Here is a 20,079-nt window from a genome sequence, read left to right as displayed (position 1 = left end):
AATCCCACGGACGTGGCTGCAGTATGAATTTTGTCCTCTGCTCCCTGCCTTGTTTTTGTTTGTTTCAACCCGGCTATCATTTCAAATAAGATGGAAATGATAAATATTTATTTCATGGGGAAGCTGGAGCTTTCTCCAACGGCAAGCATCGCTCCTGCCACCGCTCTTGTATTCCTTGTCCACTCCCTGCCCCCTTCGGGGCCATGTCTGTGCTTCGGGGACAGGTTTGGCTCTTGGGGTATGAATAAACTTGAAGAACTGTTTGTTAGAGGTTGTTAGCACTGATAATTGAGATTGAAGACCATCTCCTGGTATTTTATTCTTCGGAATCTGCTTAGCGTTAATGTCATGACTTTTGTTTTGCATCTTTTCCGTTTTCCCTTGAATTTCTCATTTCCCTTGGGGGAACACAACGCGGTACCTTAAGGCAGGCTCAGTGACTCCGTCCGCACCTCCCGGATGAGATTGTGGGTCCTGTGCATCATGGGGAGGCTGATTAAGAATGTTTTTTTAACAAAAGGGGGATATAAGGAGGGATGAAATCAGAGAAAAATGAAAACTGGGATTGTATGGCTTCCTAAAGACTTTGGGAAAAAGCATCAAAGAAGAGAAGAAATATTCTGAACTTTTTTCTTGAAGCTCAGATTGATTCTCACTTCCCCGAAATAATGCAGTCATTTATTTTATTTTTTTTATTTTTGGGTGGGTTTTGGGTGCTTTTTTTTCTGACCACCTCTGCTGCCCCCTTTGAAAAGCTTCGGTCTCATTAGAAAGTTGCATTGCTATATAAAAAACATGCAATTAAAACCGAATTTAATTGACATTGCATCCTCTTTCTGAGACTTTCTTTAAGTCTTGGTGTCCATTTAGAAATTACTCGTGAAAGAAGTTAAAACTTTTTCTCTTTCTCTGTGCTTACGTCCTCATGGAGCAGAGTGTGTGGTGCCATCTGTGCTCTCTTCCTTCCCGTCTCCTCCCATCCGACCAAATCCACAAGTTGAAATTTGTTTCCCAAAGGAAGCTGCAGCGGTTTTGCCTTTTCTCCCAATCTCCCGGCTGCTCCAAAACTGTAGGGGTGAAGAAGTTTAAAGGCAGAGGCAATAACGGTCTCTGTTGGGTGAAACCCAAAGCTTCAGGTGTTCCTCTTGGCAGGAGGTTTTAAAATGGGATTAAAACATCAATTTAAATATAGGGTGAGTAGAGGAAGAGTAGGAAAAAGACTGGAGGTTCATGGTTCATGGGAAATTATGTTGCTGTCGTCTTCATACAAACAGTCAACAAAATGCTGGCTGTATTTTGAAGCATTTTTTTGATTGTTTTCCTTTTTCATTGCCCTAATGAACCGATATATTTCATTCTGTCATCCTGCATGTAAACCTCATGAAAAGCTTACACTGAAGTCATGTGAAAGCCGTTGAGAAATATTTCGGAACGGCATTTTTCTGTTTTGGAAATATTACCGGGTGTTTCAGCGCCATGGCAATATTTTGTTTCGTTTTCCTTGCGAGAAGCGAAAGCTGTCACCGCGTCTTCCCAATGTTTTGATTTCTCTGCAAACCGTGTTTACCCAAAATAATCCAGCTCAGTGAAAATACTCCAAGGGCTCTAAACGAGAAGACGGATTCTCCATGGTCGAGGTCTTTCTACCCGGCACTCTCCCTGCCTTTTGTGGTTCATGGAGGTTGTTGGTATGAAGTTGGTATGAAGAAGAACCCACCAGTTGTCATCTAATCATTTATTTTCATAAATAATAAGCATCTCTGCCTAGAAGTGTGTCGTAATTCTGCTCCAAATCTGCTGAGACACACAGGCACCGCTATGCCAAGTGACATACTTCTCTTGGACCGACTTGCGGAGAAGGAGCAGAGAATTTTTATCTTTATTTCATCCGGACTTTTCTTCCTGCCCCAGAAATCTTGCAGTCTAAAGAGGTAAGATAAAGAATGGGTAGGAGATATATTATTATGCCACTTTATGGGCAGGAAAATGAAGCAGAAAAGCATTAAATTATTTATCCAAGCTCCCTCTGGAAGCCTGAGCCAGAGCCAGGATTGCCGTAACCTATCTTTCTGGGCAGTTTCTCGAAATAAAAGGTTGAATTTCGGGCCCTGTTGAAGTCAATAGGAGTTGCTTTTGATTCCTGAGGATGCTATCATTCCCCTTAAGTGCATAGCGAGGCCTCCAGCTGAATGCTCCTCCGTTCAGAAGGGTTTTCCTTCCAGTTTTCAGACCTCAGAACAAAAGCGGGGCACGTTTGGACACCCAGAAACACATTTTGTAACAAAAGTGCGTTTTCTAAATTAATTTATCTCACTGACTGCAGGCTGTTACTTGGTTGATGGCGTTATTTTTTGCATCCCATATTTCTTTGGGTTTCTAGTTTACAGTAGTGATCTCTTGATAAGTTTTAACTCACGGAGTGATGTTCTCCCCAGTAGAAACTGTGGCAATAAACCAGCTTCTTCCTCCATACACGGGCTCGTGGAAGCATCCAACCTCTTAAAACAAGGTCTTCTCTTATTTCCATGGGACTAAGTAAGGAAAAACATCTTTTAGGTTCCCTCTGGTTTAATTATCTCTTCTCATAGGGTTTTAATGAATGACAGAGCATCCCATGGCACTTAGACATCCCATGCACATGGTTTAGAAAGAAGACATTGCTCCCTTACAACTGCTCGGAGGGTGCTTGTAATGGTCAGGAAGCACCGAAATCTGAGAGTTTGTATGGGGAAGAGTGGAAATAATGACGAGTTCCTAGGTCTGTCACCTAACCCTTCTCACTGAACATGTCCTAAAGAACAAACGCGCTGTGAATCTCATCCTGCTTTTCCTCTAACGTGTTGTCATCTGCAAGAATCCAACAAAGCTACTGTGTGAGCCATAAAAATAAAAAGAAAATTGCTGAACTTCAATAAGGGAAAGCAAGCCAACACATTTTTACAGAAGGATCCTTCATCGCAACTTGAGTTTTACTCCAGTATGGAATGATACTTGTGAAATCCCAATGAAGAGAACAGAGTTTGGTTTGGGCTATGGCAGAAAAGGTCAAGATCTCTGGGACCAGAGAGAGAAAAAGAGAGAAAAAAATAAATAAAACAAGCAGGACTGTGATCCTTTCAGATCATATTTGGGAGATTCGACTTGAAGGTGATGTTTAGGGCTCTGCTTTCTTGTCCCAAGGCTGCCGTGCGTAATTCTGCATCAATACTTAGAGCTCAAGGCTGGAGCCCACCAGTAGCTCCAAAAGAAGTTCAACGTCATCTTCTAGACCTCAAGTCAGTGGTCTTGGGGGCTACTACTTGATCCTGTACCTGCCAGAGGGCTCCTTGAGGAATTCAGCTGCTCTTCTCTCTGGTCTCCAGTGGTACCTGGGTATGAGCCCAAAAATTCGGGTCTGAGAGGGATATTAAGCATCTTTAGGCAGTTGCCAAGCAATTTTTGACGTGGCTGCCCACATTCCTATTTTAGGCACTGGTATCTTTCCTGGATCTTAATAACTATTATCATCAAAATTTTAAATGAATGACAGCAAAGAGGAAAACTGTGCAAGAGAAGCGAAGGCTCCTGAGAGCAGAAATTGGATTCAAGAAGCAGTTGACTATAAAAGGGATACCAGCTCTTTCTGACCCTACAACAAAGCAGGGTCACTAGAGGTCTGAAAGCCTACAAGTGGCCAAGACTTCTAGTGTCCCTCCCCAAGCTCTGAAGTCCTCTTCAGCTCCCCCAGCTCTTCTGACCCCAAAAACGAGCCACATTGACTGAGCTTTGCCATTGTAGGTATGCTTCTGAGTGTCATTTCTCCTGCCAGAGGATTCCAGCTCACCCCACATGAGTGGGGTTTCAGCAGCCGGGCCGGGACGTGGATGTGCAGCACTTGTGCTCTGTAGGATTGGAGGAGGGACGGAGTTATGGACCTTCTCCGGAGGCACTCAAAGTATTGCCAAGTGCACATGAACTCTTTGCTTTTATATGGACTCCTAAACAGGAGAAATTCCCCCAAATAACCCCAAAACTGGCAGTCGGGAGAGCAGCAGCAAAATCGTTCCAAGCAGTTGTTGTAGCTCGTGTTTATGAAAAAGTCTGAGCTACTGAACCCATCTTTTATGGGAGCAGGAGGGCATTCTCAGAGAAACAGTGCTTTAGGAAATATATTGAAGTGTTTACGTGGAACTCATGGTAACAGAAAATATGCTGTTCCTCTGCCAGCCCTCCTTGCTTTCTTCTTTTTTTTTCAGAGAAAGGACGCTGTTAGTTATAAAAGACCAACTTCAGAAGAAATACGATTTAATGTCTCATTTTAATGGGACGTAAAGCGGTTCTAGAGCCTCTCTGCTACTTAGCAAAATCAGAATTTAGGAAAAGATTGAAAACCTAATGCCAATTCTCTCCAGATGACTGCTTGTCGGAAGGGATCAGGAAAGATTACGAAACGCTTTGTGTGCGCTGCAAATATCGAGACCTTAAGCACGTTACAACGCCTGTCGGAAACATGAGATGGAATGAAAAGGGAAAGCCGGGGGAAGAAAATACAAAATATTTCAAATGTTAACATTTAAAACTGAATTTATGTGTGATCAAAGGTGCCGTGCCATGCGCACAATAGCCGGTGAGTTTATTTTGTGCTGCGGCACGCGCTCCGTTGAAAGGAAAAAGATGCTATTTGGTGCTGAAGGTGTTCAGCAGTAACCTCCTGCTCGACCTTTGCATTTTGGCCCTGATTATTGCTCGTTTTTCTTCTGATTTTGCTGGAGTTCAAGGTGAAGGCGCAGATAAACTGGAGGGGTTCTCTCCTCAAAACCTTCCTTCGCCACTGGGGTTTGGTCCAACGGAGACCCGCCGCGGCCGATGTTCAGGAGGAGGACTGCTGGTGCTTGTAGGAGTTTATTAAGATTTTCAGCTCTTTTGTTTTAAGAACTCATTCAAGCTGAGTGTGATGTAGTTAATGCGCCATAATTTGCATGCAGAGAGAAATTGGAGCACTTTAAGAGACAGTCTGCATAACAAAAGGTGACCCGCTATTGTTCCTTGAACAATGGCAAGGGATTGTTTGGGGTTGGCATTTGAGGACTTCTGTGTTTCTTCACCCACCACAATCTGGTGTTAAGGCAGATTTTGCATTTCAAATGATCTCTATTTAGAGCTAAAACTATTGCGAACTTCTACAGTTACCAGCTTAAATGAATTAAATATCAGTTTCAAGGACCAGGTATTTCAACGCTTTTATTGTCGTTATTTGGTTTAGAAGTTGAGTTCATTATGGTCCTATAATTGCTATAAGCACTGAGCACTGTGCAAACATGGGAGTATTATTTAAGGGCAGAGCTGGGACTAATTAATACTGAAGTTTGTGCTTCTTTTGGGCTAGTTAGGGTTTGGAGATGATGGAGTAATGCTGGCTGGGGGAGGTCTCTGGTCCAAGCAGTGCTCCAAGCAGTTTTCTGGAGCTATATGGACAAGCTGTATGGTTTCTTTTGCTCAAATCCATCACATCGCTCCGTGCTTCCAGGTTTCTGTGACTCAGCAGGAGTAACCTCATGCCACTGCTGATCGGGGGGTACCGATGTATTTGTGCCCAGCCAGGCCGGATCCGTGGGCTCCTGTCCGTGGGGCTGCTCTGGGTGTCTTCCCTCACCAGCATGAACATTGTCACCTTGTTCTGGTGTTATTTTCCGTGGGTTTGGCCTCCCTTTCATCTCTGACTGTCTAAGTTTTGAGGGTCACGCCGCATGTGGGGGCTGAGAGCAGCACGGGAGCGGAGATCTCACTCGGTCCTTTCCTTCCCGTGCAGTGCAAGTGCCAGGGCCGGTGGAAAACCTGCGGGCTGTGTCCACTTCACCTACCTCCATCCTCGTGTCCTGGGATCCCCCTGCCTACGCCAACGGCCCTGTGCAAGGCTACAGGCTCTTCTGGACGGAGACAGCAACGGGAATGGAGCAGGTGAGTGGGAAAGGGGGCATTCAGCTTGGGCTGCAAAAGCTTCTTTCATGCTGGTGAAATCCCTCTTCTGTTTGCTCTGCAATTTCAACAAAATGTTAAATCCCGTTTAAAGACCCATTAGGATTCCCCCTTTACATTGTGCTAAGCCATCAAGATGTTGGTAGCAGGTTGTACGTGTGGTCGTTGTAGAATACGTGGGTTTAGTTGCTTCTTGTAACTTCTTCCAGGTTTATTGGAGGAGGGTAAAATAATGCAAATCCAGCCTAGAAATGGCACATCCTCTCCCCAGACTGACAGCTGCTCATGGTAAAAACTCCTGTTGCGGATGCATGTCTGTAACAACCTATTCTGCTAGATTTTGCCCTTTATTCCATCTTAAATAAGGGTTTAGCTACTCAAAGAGCAGCATATTGGTCCCCAAACTGCTCACCCCTTTTTGCATTGCTCCTGGTGACCTCTTGCTGTCTGTGTGTGCTCAGAACGTGGAGGTGGAAGGGCTCTCCTACCGGCTCGAGGGGCTGAAGAAGTTCACCGAGTACACCCTGCGCTTCCTGGCCTACAACCGCTACGGCCCCGGCGTCTCCACCGAGGACGTCACCGTCACCACGCTTTCGGATGGTAAGTGGAGAAGGAAAGACCCAACGGGTTGCCGGGTTGAGGTCGTGATGCTTTTTTTTCTCTACGTTGAGGAAGAAACAGGAATGAAGCAATTTGGTTATTCAGCGTGCAGGACGGAAACCAGAGATTCATAACCTGCCTGCAGTGCTCCGAGCTAATGCTCATCTCCAGGGATAATTGGTTCACTTCATTATACCTACATCTAATAATGAGGATGCTGCACGGCTCTATTTTCTCTCTGACTCGAGCACAGATGTGGATACCCTGTAGCTATTTCATTACAATGGCATTGGAGGACACAACTGCCTGCCTTTTCCTTGCATGTTATATGGTGGGGCAGTAGATGTGCTCGTGCTTCACCCTCTGCTCAGTCACAGCACCTTCCCTGCCGTCCTCCCCAGGCTCCCGGGACACACAGGGGAGGTACATCAAATCGGGTTTTGCATTAGGAAGCACTTAGTTGTGTTGGCCAACACAAGAGTTTACACCTACCTTACTCCTCTTGAAGACACTGAGTCTGATTCGTGGACCTAGCCAAAGCAAGAGTTACAAAGTCACTTATATCAAAGTCACTTCGGCCACAAAGGTGTAAAAACCTAAAAAAGACCAAAAAAAAAATTTGGTGGAGTGGGTGCATGCAAAGCCCAAGAAGGATCTCCATCAGGCTGACTTTTCCAACTAGATATTTTTGCTGCCAGGCAGTTTTCTCTGGTTTTAGGAGGAAATACAGCCCTTACGGTTAAAAGAGAATAGCTGATACTTGCTGGGGGAAGGACGAATAAATGAAGGGGAGAAAAGAGCCCGGAAAGCAGAAGAGAGAGCAGAGACAGGAGGGTGCCGGTGCTTCAGGAACAGTTCCCCACCGAGCCCCACAGCCGGAGGGATTTTTCTCCATGCCAACGCTTTGTTTAAAGATGATCCAAGAGGCGTCAACCGAGCTTTTGTGGCGAAATTTATAAATGGTTTTCGTTCAGATAATTCTGACAACTTATTTTTCACCCGTGCTGCTAAAGAAAGGTAGGGGAGTTCCAGTTGGCTTGCCCTGGGGTTGGATCACTAACTCAAGGTCATCTTTGTGGAAAAATGTTTATATTTACCACTTTCTACCTAATTTTATTACGAATGCCGTATCTCTCCCTGGTTATCCTACCCAAACCAGCTGAAAAATGTAGTCTGAGGTTAAGAATGGCGATTTTCTGTCTGGCTGGCGAACTCCTTTGCTTCTGAACGCTTCTCCACAGCTGAAAAAATCAATACGAGTTTCTGGGCAGCAGGAGCAGAAGCTGTATAAACCCTGGAGAAAAACAGCAGATGAGAGGGATATCGTGCTCTGGAGAAGCTCCTGCATTTCTTTGAGGTGGCTGCAGCACAGTCCCCAGGCCACGCAGGTGACAAGGTGTAGGGGAAACCCCAAGCAAATGCTATTTTAATCTGCCTTACTCCAGGCTCTGTCTTCAGTGGGATCCATCCACGAGCCCCCAGCTCGTTTGGCACCGTTATTTTCTATTTGACACCTCTGCACTATTTTTTCAAGTGCTGCTTCTGTCTCCCCGGTTAATTCAGTTTCCCCTGTTAATACGGGCTGGATCTTGGCAGAATAAATTACTTCACACTTATAATTATAAAAACAAAAGGAAAACAAGCGAAAAATGAATATTTTGCATAATGTATGCAGATTTAATTCACGCCGTGAAGTGTAGAACTGCGGCCCTGTACTCCACTTTGGTTTTAAATGTCATCATAAGTGAGAAAGGGAAAAGATTGTTATTCATGAGGCTGGAAATTATCCTCCGCAAGTGTTTCAAACGCTTCACCTGTCTGCGAACAAAAATCACTGCTAAAGAGGAGGCTCTTCCTGGGCTCTTTCTCTACCAATAACTCATCCTCGATATCCAGATGACATTTGAAACCTGGGGTATCCCAGGGTAATTGCAATTAAGCAAGAATCTGTGAATTCTGGCTTTGTTTTAAAGCTTTTCCCACAAACCAAACCCCCCTCTCAGGAGGGGATGTGCAGAAAGGGGGAAAAAAAAGGGTTTGGAGCAGGTATAAAAGAAGAGAAAAAAGAAGAGAAAGAGAAAAAAGAAGAGAAAGAGAAAAATTTCTTTTCATCCTTCTTACTGTGGTAGTCCCAGCATCTCGTTGTACGGAAGGAGATGAGGGAGTGGAGAGCACAAGTCCAAACCTTCCTGCAATTCCTTCTTTTATGGTTCAAAAAAAAAAAAAAAAAAAAAACCTTTCCCAGGGTTAAGGCCTTTTCTGCCCCATAAAACAGCAAGAAATAACTCGTGTGCAGCTATCAACCTACAGAGAGGAGAGGAGAAGCCATTAATCCGTCCTGGTTTATTGGTGAGCGATAAAGGGAGGATAAAGCCTGCAGTTCCCCATATCCACATCACTTTCTAAAACAGGGTTAGTTTCTGCTCCCCACTCACTGGTAGAGAAGTCTTTGGGATTGGGCTGCTTCTTTTCATCTTGTAAAAGGACCAGAATCGTTTTTAAGCCTTTTTTCCTCTTGGGAATGCGAGTGTGCTTGCTCAAGTTATTTTTTCCATCCCAGTCCTTGGCTGTACAGTGTATGATATGGTCTGTAGCTTCACCACAAGAAAAAAAAAGCCTGTGCCATTGGATCCTGCACATTGGATCCTGAGCTATCGTGCTGGTGAATTTATCAAAACGCATTTAATCCCGGCAATTGGCAGCCGGTCTTCTTTCATGCTTCCCAGGTACTTGGTTTAAATAAAATTTATAGCCCAGGCTTCCTGGAGGGGTTCTGGATGGATGCCCCAAGCCCATCATGATCAGGAGGCATTCGGACAATGCCCTCATCAATTTTGGCTGGCCCTAAAGTGACCACTCATCAAGTCCACCCATGGACTTGATGAGCTTTGAAGGGCTCTTCCAACCGAACCATTCTTTTTCTTATTTTCATTATTATTTCTACCAGTTAGAAGTACCAAAACTCAGTGCCTTGCCATAGGAACACTCTTCCCATCATCAGCAGTGAGGCTCAACTCACCCAGCTTCATGCCAAGACGAAGGGGTTGAATTTATCCCCAGATGCGTCTGTCTCTGCTCATCGCGTATCGATGAAATGAGTTCTGCTCTAATTTCTCATGGCATCATCAAGCTGGGAATAATCCACAAAAGTTTTACCGGGTGCATCCGATTCCTTGATGTGGTCAAGAAGGAAAAGCAGAGGATGTGATTGTAATCTCTCCAGCGCTTGGTTTGCCAGGGGAATTGGTTGTGTGACCCCAGACATTAAATCGGGGTCTCCCATTTAGTAAAGCAGAAAGCTCAGAGAGGAGAACAAGGAATGAAGATGCCCAGCATTGCCATGGAAGGGATTGAGTTCGATGCTGGGTCAGGGCTGGATTTATTTCTCTTATTGATCAAAGATCTGGCAGGAAAGATAAAGCGTGCATCAATTATGTACGAGCGCAACAAAATTGGGTAATATGACAAGCGTTCGCCAAAGAGAAACAATCAGAAAAATAAAGACAAACAAATCATGGAAAAGGAAAAATGAAGATAAGTTGATCTGGTAGGAGAATAATGTGTAGCGGCAATAAAACATAAAAGTTAGCAACGCAGAGGAAAGGTGGCTCAGACACCCTGCTCACTTTGCTGTACCATTGCCCCTAGACAATGAATTTTCAGGCTATTGTGATTCAAATGCATCATTTTTTATTTTTTTTTTAATTTTTATGCTCCACGAAGCCTTCATAAATACAATATCAGAGCAGGACTTTGCTGGCAGCAGGACCCTCCTGGTTAGCCGTTGTTGCTTTTCCTCTTATTTCCCATTATTTTGTTATTAGCCCTGGCAAATGACTTAGCTCTGGCTGACTCAAATCCTTCCCACAGCATCAATCCTGTGCGCTGAGGATGCTTCAAGGTGGTCCCCATCGTGTCCTCGGTATAATACGTTGGCTTTCACCCATTCATTCTCTCCTCAGTCCCAGAAATTTTGGCCAGAGCGAGTTACAAACCGAGCCGTGTCTACATTTTGCTCGGTGCTACAGGTGCCACTCTCCCCCATTTTTCACTGAAGATGCAAAGTATGTCCCCTTTCTACATGGCTTCCAGCTCTTTACCTATTAAATTATTCCCTACAACCAGAAGTCTTTCTCCCATTCAGGTAGCTCTAGACAATAAACCAAACACTTCTTAACGCCGTTTAAATAAACAAAATTAATTCATTCGATCTCTGCGATGCTTCAGGTCTGAGATCATTGGTGTAGATCTTTGCTGAACCAATTTGAACACGGGCAGCTGAAACAATAATTTTGCCCGAGCGCTCTTGTTAACGTCACATAAAAATGGTTTAAAGAGCACAGCTTTGGCTTGATGTATTCATAACTGTACACTGAAAAATCATTTTCTCTCATTTGCCCTAATGCATCAGGCTGCCAACTCTTCTTAAATTGGGTATTTACCGTGGGCCTTTTTCAGTTCTTTTTTTTTTTGCAAATTCAGGGCCAACTTAGGCAGGCAATATTTCTCTCGAAGGGAAATAAAGCTTGAGGTGCGTGTCAGGGAGCTGATGCATCACAACTAAGAACATATTTGTAAAGCTCTTGGCTCCTCAGCAGTTGAATTAATATTGGCCATCTGCTGGAGGAATGAATATATATTTGAACCGGTCTTGTACGAGCAGATTGGAAAGAGATATATGCAGAGTGGAAAACAGGAAGAAATTTGTCAGGAAATACTTGGTTGCGGATGACCCGAATGGTTGTTTTGTCACATTGCAGCCTTAATGGAAAACACTGCTTTTTAAGTAATATCTGGAGCAAAAATGCCCTTTTTCCCTCCTGGCATCCTTCTAAAAGCAAGGTAGCAGTGAGAGGGGCGTCCGGTCAGTCTGCGTGTGATGCGTCCTCAAAATGCACTTACCTTGATGGATGAATACCAGAAAAAATTCTGCCCTGCTCCTATCCTTTTTCGACCGAGATGATAACAAAGAAATGAATTCAAGTAGTCGGTGTCACTGCAGGGAAGCCGCTGAATGGCTGTTTAAAGGGTTTGCTAATAGGTCTATCACAAAGGAGAAGGAATGAGCAGATGCAGTTGGTTTTTTCTCTCCCTGGGGGACCTCTGAAGTGCCACCTGGATGATGTGCATGCTTGTGAGCTGATTATAAACCACACGTAAAAAAAACACACTCCTTTCTGTCCGACGGGAGAAATATTGGGTGTAGCTTGTTGGGATTTGGCTATTGATGGCACTTTGTCCCACTTTTCCCTGTTTCTTTTCCCTTGCAGTGCCCAGCGCGATGCCCCAGAACGTCTCCTTGGAAGTGGTCAACTCCAGGGTAAGTCTGCCCGTGTTCAACATCTCGTGGCCAGTGATCCCTGCTTTTGGTAGGCTCTGCATCTCCACGATCTGCATCTCATCCCTCCTCTGCGGCTGAATTTGATTTTGGGAGGCGTTCCGCTTTTCCTTTCCACGGTGCCAAATGCCACCTATGCCCCAAAACGTCTTAATTAGGAAAAAAAAGCTGTCCTACAGCATCAGTCCAGCAGAGGTGGGTGGTAGTCGATGAATGAGATTAGCCTGGGGTGCTGTCGATGCCAAGAATCAAGGAATTAAGGAGGAATTTGCTCCTCCGTGGCTTTTTGGGTGTTTTTCTGGTGTACTTGGAGCTGTGTTACTGAGCATCATTAAGGAATGTGGTTCTCTGAGAAAACCTTTTGGTTTTTTTTGGTGGTGTCTACCAAAAGGTAGACACCAAAAGGTTTTCTGTTCCCCCTGGGCAATCCCTCCTTGGGATTGCCATTGCAACTTGTCCTGTGTCACTATAAAGGGCAAAAAAGGTCACGGTGGCCATACCTGAAAGGATCAAAATAACGTTTTTGCGACCTTAAGGAGTTCTGTGAGGATTTATTTTTGCTTTCTTGCATGCTTACCTGTGTGCATTGACTCACACAAAAGCGTCTCGGGTGAAATCTCATTAGAAGAAAAACTCCGTGTTGTTTTTTTTAAAACATTTCCGTGCCATATTTCAGCATTGGCATGAGGAGACAGAAACAAAGGCAAGAAAAAACTCGTATATCACTAACTGAAAATCAGTGAATCGTAGCAAAAGCGTGAACAAAACCATGTATTCGGATCTCTTGGAGGTTCATATGGGAAAAAGATAAAAGGCAATCAGGTGCTGCGGTATTTTCCTATGCAAAATGGAGCTGTGTGTGACCAGCAATGTGAATAATTTTATAAAACAGCTTTGTCTAATGGATAAATAGGATTCAAAAAGTGAATTTTGATCCTGCTGCAGAGCCACGGCACCTTGGAGCTTTCCTGCTGTGCAGGTCCCACACGGATTCTCCCATCCTGTAACAAGTTTACCAGTGCTGTAGGTTTTCCCTATGTGGGGACACCAACTGGGTCATTCTCAACCCAACTCCTTTCTCCATGTCATATTCAACCCTGTGAGACTATGGCATTTAAGGGAAGTGGGGAGAAGCATCAAAAATGTATTGGTGAGCTCCTCAGGTGGACACACCACATATTCCCATACACGTGGGAATGAAAAGCCTCATTTCCTTTTGAGATCTCGTTAAAATAAGCCCTGAAACACCCCAAAAATGTTCGAAAGAGAAGCAGTGATTTTTTTCAGGGAGGCTTCAGCAACAGGAGTGCCACTTCAACTTAGGAGAGAACAGCAGAAGCTGTTCCCTGATTGCAGATTAACGTCGGTAATAAACATAACTGTGGCATGATTAAATAGAAAAATCTCCGGGAATAACGAGAAGCAGAGCTGGTCCTGAGGGAAAGGAGGGGTGGGGAAGAAATATCTTACTGATGGGGTTGTACGCACCACGTGCAGGTAGGTCTGTTGTCGTCTTGCTTATTCCGATGAGCACATCTCCATTTTCTTTGGAAGCGTTCATTTGTTTCATTTCAATGCCGTAATTCCCTTCGTAGAAAAACCTGTGCCACTTCCATGATGGAGTGGGCTAATATTCTTTCGTAAGATAATATTGTACATAATAGGTGTTAATTGCGCTTCGTGCTTGATGAGTGCTACTTCTGAATGCGTTCGGAGAGATGGGGGAGATTGCTCCTTTTTATTTACTCCTCACATTTACCGGCACTGCACAAGCTCTTGTTTTGGAGCTCGTTTCTTTGATTTTCACTGGCTCATTAGGACATTGCAAAGCTCAAACTTCAGCACGTGAAAGAAAGGTGCAATTCCCACCCATTTGTGTCTTATCAGGATGTCCCTTTGGACGTTATCCTCGCCACGTCCATATGCACAGCTGCCCAAAAGCAGGAGCCCAAAGCTCACCCAAAGCTCACCGACTAGGATAAACCGCAATTTAAGGAACATTTATAGGATCTCCGATCCGTCGGGACCACTGAGTACCTGTTAGGCTGATCTTTTTCTTCCCTGCTTGCTTTCATGACATCAAACCTTCTGGATCTTTATTTATTTATTGCAAAATTCCCTCTGCTGCAGTTGCTTTCGTCTTACAAGCCGTGCCCAAAGGGCATTGTCGTCTTGGCGCATCTTGTTCCAAACCTTCGTGTTTACTTTTGCCTTCCTTACTCTCAAGTTAAAATGTCACCGAGCAGTTGATCATGGTTAGTGACCTTTTAGGCTGATCGTTTCCATTTTGAAGCGCTTTGAACAAAAATAGAAAATAAGACCCGGGTTACGACGCTGCGTGGGATGGGGCATGGATGCTCCCACCTTGGGATGTATTATAGGGTTATTTGCACTTATAGGTAGAGTTATTTTGTACAGGTGGGGTAAAAGAGTCAGCTGTGAGCCTCTGCTCCAAAATTCATCCTCTGCTCAGGAGATCTATGGCTTTCCAAAGCACCCACTGTTAATGGAGAGTATTAGTTTTAAAAGCTCGTAGGCTGGCACCTGCGTAAAAAGGTGTTTTAAGGATGTATCGTGGATCTTTACTTGAAAGAATAAGTGATGTGGAATTGTTCTGCGCTCTCCTGGACCGTGTCCTGAAGGTAGGAACAATGTAGGGAAGTGCCCATACCCATGTACCACATAAAATCCTTGTAAGATGGGAATGGACTTGAAATATCTACATCAAGGCAACCAGAAACAGCAAATATAGCAGAAATGAACTAAACTCACTAAATCTCAAGGAATAAAATGTTTTTTTTTCAAGCAGAACCATCTTCAAAGACCGTGCCCCAAAATGCTATTTCCTTTTTTTTTTTTTTTTTTAATGTGACTCCTAACGAGGCGAAGAACCGTACGCAGTTTCTCACCTTTGGAAAAGGTTGTGATAACCCAGCCTGTTGTGCTTCTGCAGTCTTTGTCTTGCCCGTCTCCTTGTTTTTCTTCTCTTGGCAGCACTTGCTGAGAATTAATTCAATTAAACGCTTAAAAAGCACGGACTGATGCAATCAAAACAAATAACCAGCCGTCATGGTTTGCTAACCGGGTTTGAGCCGCGCACAGAAGAGACCCAAGACTTTGCTTTGGTCGTTTGCAGAATTGTTTAAATTTTTATCTCCGGTTTAATAAGATTTCTGTCTCGCTGCTATTTTTCTTTGATGCTGGCAGATCGATTAATTTAATAACGCGACGGAGACGGCCAAGCAAATGGAAGATGCTCGACGTGAATTACTATTATCGTGATTATTGCTTAATATTGATGGGGCTCTGGGACTGGAGACCTCAGTCAGCTCAGAATTGATAACGGTGAGGACTGGGACAGAAATACAGTTCCCTGCCTAAAAGAGATTTCACTGTAAATCGCAACGCAGACGTGGCTGAGACAATTAAGAGGAGAATTTGATCTGAGAAACCGGCGAAAGGCACGGGGGCTCGTAATCACCGCTGGCTGGTTATTAGAAATAACCACTGCTGGCCTCTTGGTGGCAAGCGACCAAGAGTTATTTCAGGACGAAATCTTCTTTCAAAGCTTTCTACACGATTCCCGATTTTTTTTTCCTATGAATTAATTATGTGTAGCGTCCAGTTTGGCCAAAAGAGAGAGCAGTGATGGGAAGGATACGCACGTAGGTGTGCATATGTCTGTTGCCATTAAATTCTGGGCGTGAATCTAATTCAACATGAAAGCTGAAAATGCCCTTTTTTGCCCTCTCTTTTGACTAACGTGTGGCTTGTTCCTACTAAGAGACTCATTTCTAGTTTATTTCGTTTGAAAATAGCCTTCTTTGCTAAGGAGAAGGACGCGTCCAACGCTTAGTAGAGTTTTGTCAAAAAAATACCTGCACCTACAGCTTCTCCTTCTAGAAAAAACACTGAGCACGTTGTTCAAAAACAATGGGACAATTACCAAACCTTCGTCAGCAGAGGTCAAAGAAGGGGATCGTTTCCACAGCAGGCGGCTGGAAAACAAAAAAGTCCAGGACTTGCAGTTTCAAGCTAAACAAATTGCCAACCTTTTTGTCTTCTAAAAGAAAACCTTTCTGTAAAAAAAAAAAAAAAACTTGTTAAAGAGAACAAGTGTGATCCCAAAGCACTGCTTGAAGTCGCTATTTTGCGCCGTGTTTCATTTCGTTGACAAATTAGACCCACGGAGCAGCGGTGGAGGGAGAGTGCAGGTGAGGACATCACAAAAAGCACCAGAAAGTCACCTTTAAAACATTATTTTATATAAAACTCCCATCAATTATCCTGTAGAAGAGGCTTTGCATGGAAACCTGGCGTGAAGATTAGGAGAATGCTAAAAAATCCCTTTTTTCTATCATTTCATGGGTGCACATCTTTGTCTTCATAAATAAAAAGTTCATTGTCGTCATGCCCTGTAATGTTTGCTACCCAACATCTCTGATGTTTATGAGGTTTTTGGAAGTGCCGTAAATAAACTGCGGGAAGAAGATTCTTCATTGTCTTCATCACGGTAGGAAAACAGAGGCTTTTGTTTCAAATTTAACGAAGGAGAATTTGGCTTAAGCGAGTGCTAGCCGTGGGTTGTACCCTTGAATACCACATTTGCAGCTCTTTCCTATTAGCCTTAGCTCGTTACGCTGAATAATTGTGTTGTTTAACATTCACCGAGCAAAACTCTTCCCTGCTTCTTGCCTCATGTGGTCAATTATTCCTAGGAAAATCTTTGTAATACGCAACATCTTGAACTCTCTGCAGCTACGGCGAGCGTCTCTTGCTGTCAAAAGGGGTAGGCTGGCGGGTAGCAGGACCTCCGCCCCGAACAAATCATTTAATTTCACACTGCTTAAGCACCTCACAACCGTGGCTTCTGGAGATGCTGCATATTCATGGCCACTTGGACCCGCTCTGGGCTGCAGGGTGGTGTTGAAGTTGGACAAAAACGGGGACAGAAATTGCCTGATTTTGGAGGAAGTCTGGCTGTGGGGTTGCGGAGGGCTGCCCAAGGGGCTGCGGTGCTGGACCCTGATGGCTGAGCTGGATTCGTGGCTGAGCCTGGTGTTGTGAGGAGCCCAGACAAGGGCACAATGCGGTCAGCATCCCATCAGCTAGCTCCGTTTTTAATTGTCTTCAAGCTCGTTAACATTTTGTAATGGAGAACGGCGCCTACGGGGCTGAGTGCCACTAAATGTCCTAATAGATGGATCCTTCTGGGCTACCCGTACTTTTTCTATCAGATTGATTTTTTTAATGCAGTTTTTCTGTCCCTTTTCTAAATTATTTTATGCAAAAGACTTAGACAATCGAAGTTAGGCATCCGACTGCCTGCTCTTGTATGGGATGCTTTACGTTAACCTGGGACCTAAAGAAAACAAATCTCGTGTCTGAAGTTTTCCATCACCTACACAAAGGTTTGCTGCTCAGCTGGAATCTTAAATGATGTTGAAGGGTCTCCAAATTAACGTCATCACCAAGCTATCAGCTCTTCAGCAACCTGTGGCACAAAGCTTTCATCATTTTTAGGGTAAGATGTTACTCGTTCCTCTCCTCCTCACTCCGATTTTGATCCCCAAATTGTTTTCTGCTGCTGCAGAGGAGGATGCAGGCTGGAAGACACTTGCCTTGGGATGCTCGGTGACACGCCGGAGCCAGATGCTGCCACTGGAAAAAAAAAATAAAATACTTTTTTCTTTCCTTAGCATCTGGGTCTGAAGGCTGCTTTGCGCTGCAGACAAGCGGTGCACAGCCACGGAGATCAACCATTCTGTCAGGCTGCATTTAGCTCAGCTGCTTAAAATTGCTCTGCTGCGAAACGTACATTAAAATGTGCCATAAATGCATCCAAAGCTTCGCAGGAATTGTTGCTGAGCTGTACATCACGCCGGTGCAGCGCCGCGGGCTCCCTGAAGGATGAGGATGGATTGGGCCCTTTATGACGAAGCAATAGCAAGCGAGGATGTTTCTTTTAAGGCTGGACAGACTGCTTCAAGTAGGTGCCATCTATCCTGCTTAGAGCCTTTCATCATCATATGTCAGACATTTAGCTGGCACGGGAGGCATTTTTCTCCCAAACGAGCATGGTAATTATCCAATTTCTTGCCAACGAAGCTTAAATCTACCTAAGAAAGCAGCAGGGTGCGCAAGGTGCTGGCAAGGGGACGTTGCTGTCCCCCGTCCTGCTGGGATGCTGAGCATCCTTCTTGGGTATCAACTCGCTGAGAGCACTGCTACCAAAATACGAACAAGATTGCTAATTGAGGCACTTCTGCATACCGAAACTGTCCTTCTGGTGGTGGTTTTGGGGGAAAATCAAGGTGATAGAGCTAAGACAGACAGTCAAACAAACTGCCATCCCCCAAATCTCTCCTTCCAGCAGGGTTGATGGCTGAATCGATGAGTATAAAAAAATCAGGAGAAGCTTTCCTCTGCTAACTCCATCGTGCTGCCTGGTGACGTTTCTGTACGGCAAGGCTGAAGAGCCAGCAGGGTGGTTGAGCTGGATTTTAACGTGATATTTGCCAAGTGTGAAAAACGTGGTAATTTATGTAATTAGCTAATGTTTGTAAAGCACCGTGGAGGCTGGAACTCTTCAGATATATGTAAATGTTATGGCAGCAGGGAAAGATGAGCTGGAAAGTGAGATTGGAGGAAAGATAAAATTGTTTTTTCTTATCTTGCCAGATGGAGCAACGTAGGGTAAAATAGCGTTGTTTCTGAAACTATGATGAACGTTCAGAGAATTTATCCAAGTTGGGAAAGTAAATATGAATGATGTCCAGGAGCATCTCGTGTCGGAATCGATACTGAGTGGTTTAAAAGAAGCAAAGGTAAAATCAAAGTGACTGTCGCCACTATTTAGTGAAGTGGCCTCTAGAAACAATGCTAGTAACCTTTAAAGATACTACTTAAGGAGAAGACCGTTGAGAAAGAGATCTTTAACCTTTAAATGTATTACTTATTAGGGAAGGATAGAAACAAGCTCTGAGCTTAACCTTTAAGAGCAGAAAAGTTTCTGATGGCTCGTGGATCGATACTTTCTCTTAATATTAATTATCCGCATTTCTGAGACCAGAACTGTTTGGGGGTCATTCTCTCCGTAAATATCCCTTGAACTAATGAAGCTGGAAGACGTGTCATTATCAGGGAAGCACGGTAATTGTGGCCATCAAAATACTTGCGTGGCACAAGTTCCAAGAGCTTTTTCCAGCTATTTATCTTGAGTAGTGTGAGAACCGAAGAGCATCGTCCACGTCCGATACCTCGCTGCTGAGCGCATAGAAACCCTCAAAGGTTACGGTGTCAAACCTGGGCAGGTTCATTATGTTATGGGATTTGATTAAACCTTGTTCGAGGTGATGAATGTTCCGGCCACCTTTTCATTTAGGATAAATTTAGCGGTACTATTAAGCCACTTAATGCAGCAGGCAACACGCCGAGCGGGAGCTCTGGGCAGTTATCTCTTAATGATAAAGACTCGGTGCCTGCCGAACGGTGCAGCATGCGAGGCTTACCCAGAGACCAATAAACCAAATTAACGAGCTATGACACTGATTAGTAGAGCTCTGTGTTCCCGGGTATCTCTGAGAGAAGCCATAAAGAGCTGGGGAAGGAGAAAGGCAAGGTTGCGGGCGGCTGCAGGGAGCCGACACCGGCTGCCCCGGCGCAATGGGACCTAAAGGGAAGGAGCCAAAATATTTGTAGGCTCCTGTCCCTGTGCAGGAAAATATAAACTCTGCTTGGCTTTGGAAAGAAAGATCCCAGCTTAAAATACCCATCTCCCTTCTAATATGAGCAATATTTGCAGCATTATCGTGGCAATGCTTTGCGCTTCCGCACGTGCAACTTTTGAAGCTTTTAGCTCTGCGCTGGGATGAGGTTGGTTTCATGCACTCCATCTTCACCTAAAGTGCATGATATCTTTACACGGCGTTTTATCTTTTTATATTTAACTCTACATCTATGGTTTGGACGGGCTTAAGAATCACGGTATGCAGAAGGCACTAATATTAAATAAAAACCAAGAAGAACAGACTTCATTTCTAAATTTTGAGCAAAAAATAAGTTGCAGGATATTAAAAAAAATAAAAAATCAGAGATTTTGCTGAATCATGAACATTTCAGTTGACTTTTTTTTTTTTAACTTCTGTACAATCTGGCAAAGGACCGGAGAGAGGTACTCTCAATGC

At 44.2% G+C, this 20,079-nt stretch overlaps 1 protein-coding gene across 2 annotated transcripts in view; it reads left to right on the top strand.

Moving 5' to 3' along the window:
- The window catches only part of DCC (DCC netrin 1 receptor), a 350,318-nt gene that overhangs the window by 235,827 nt on the left and 94,412 nt on the right, over positions 1 to 20,079 (top strand). For both annotated transcript variants that reach the window (XM_072031260.1, XM_027446519.3), the window contains 3 exons: positions 5,789 to 5,937; positions 6,417 to 6,555; positions 11,826 to 11,875. In XM_072031260.1, the coding sequence (XP_071887361.1) occupies positions 5,789 to 5,937; positions 6,417 to 6,555; positions 11,826 to 11,875 (338 nt within the window). The remainder of the gene's footprint in view (positions 1 to 5,788; positions 5,938 to 6,416; positions 6,556 to 11,825; positions 11,876 to 20,079) is intronic.

Source organism: Anas platyrhynchos, chromosome Z (assembly GCF_047663525.1).
Source record: "Anas platyrhynchos isolate ZD024472 breed Pekin duck chromosome Z, IASCAAS_PekinDuck_T2T, whole genome shotgun sequence".
Lineage (NCBI taxonomy): Eukaryota > Metazoa > Chordata > Aves > Anseriformes > Anatidae > Anas > Anas platyrhynchos.
Note: the sequence above shows the minus strand (reverse complement) of the source record. Positions and strands in the feature narration are given on the sequence as shown.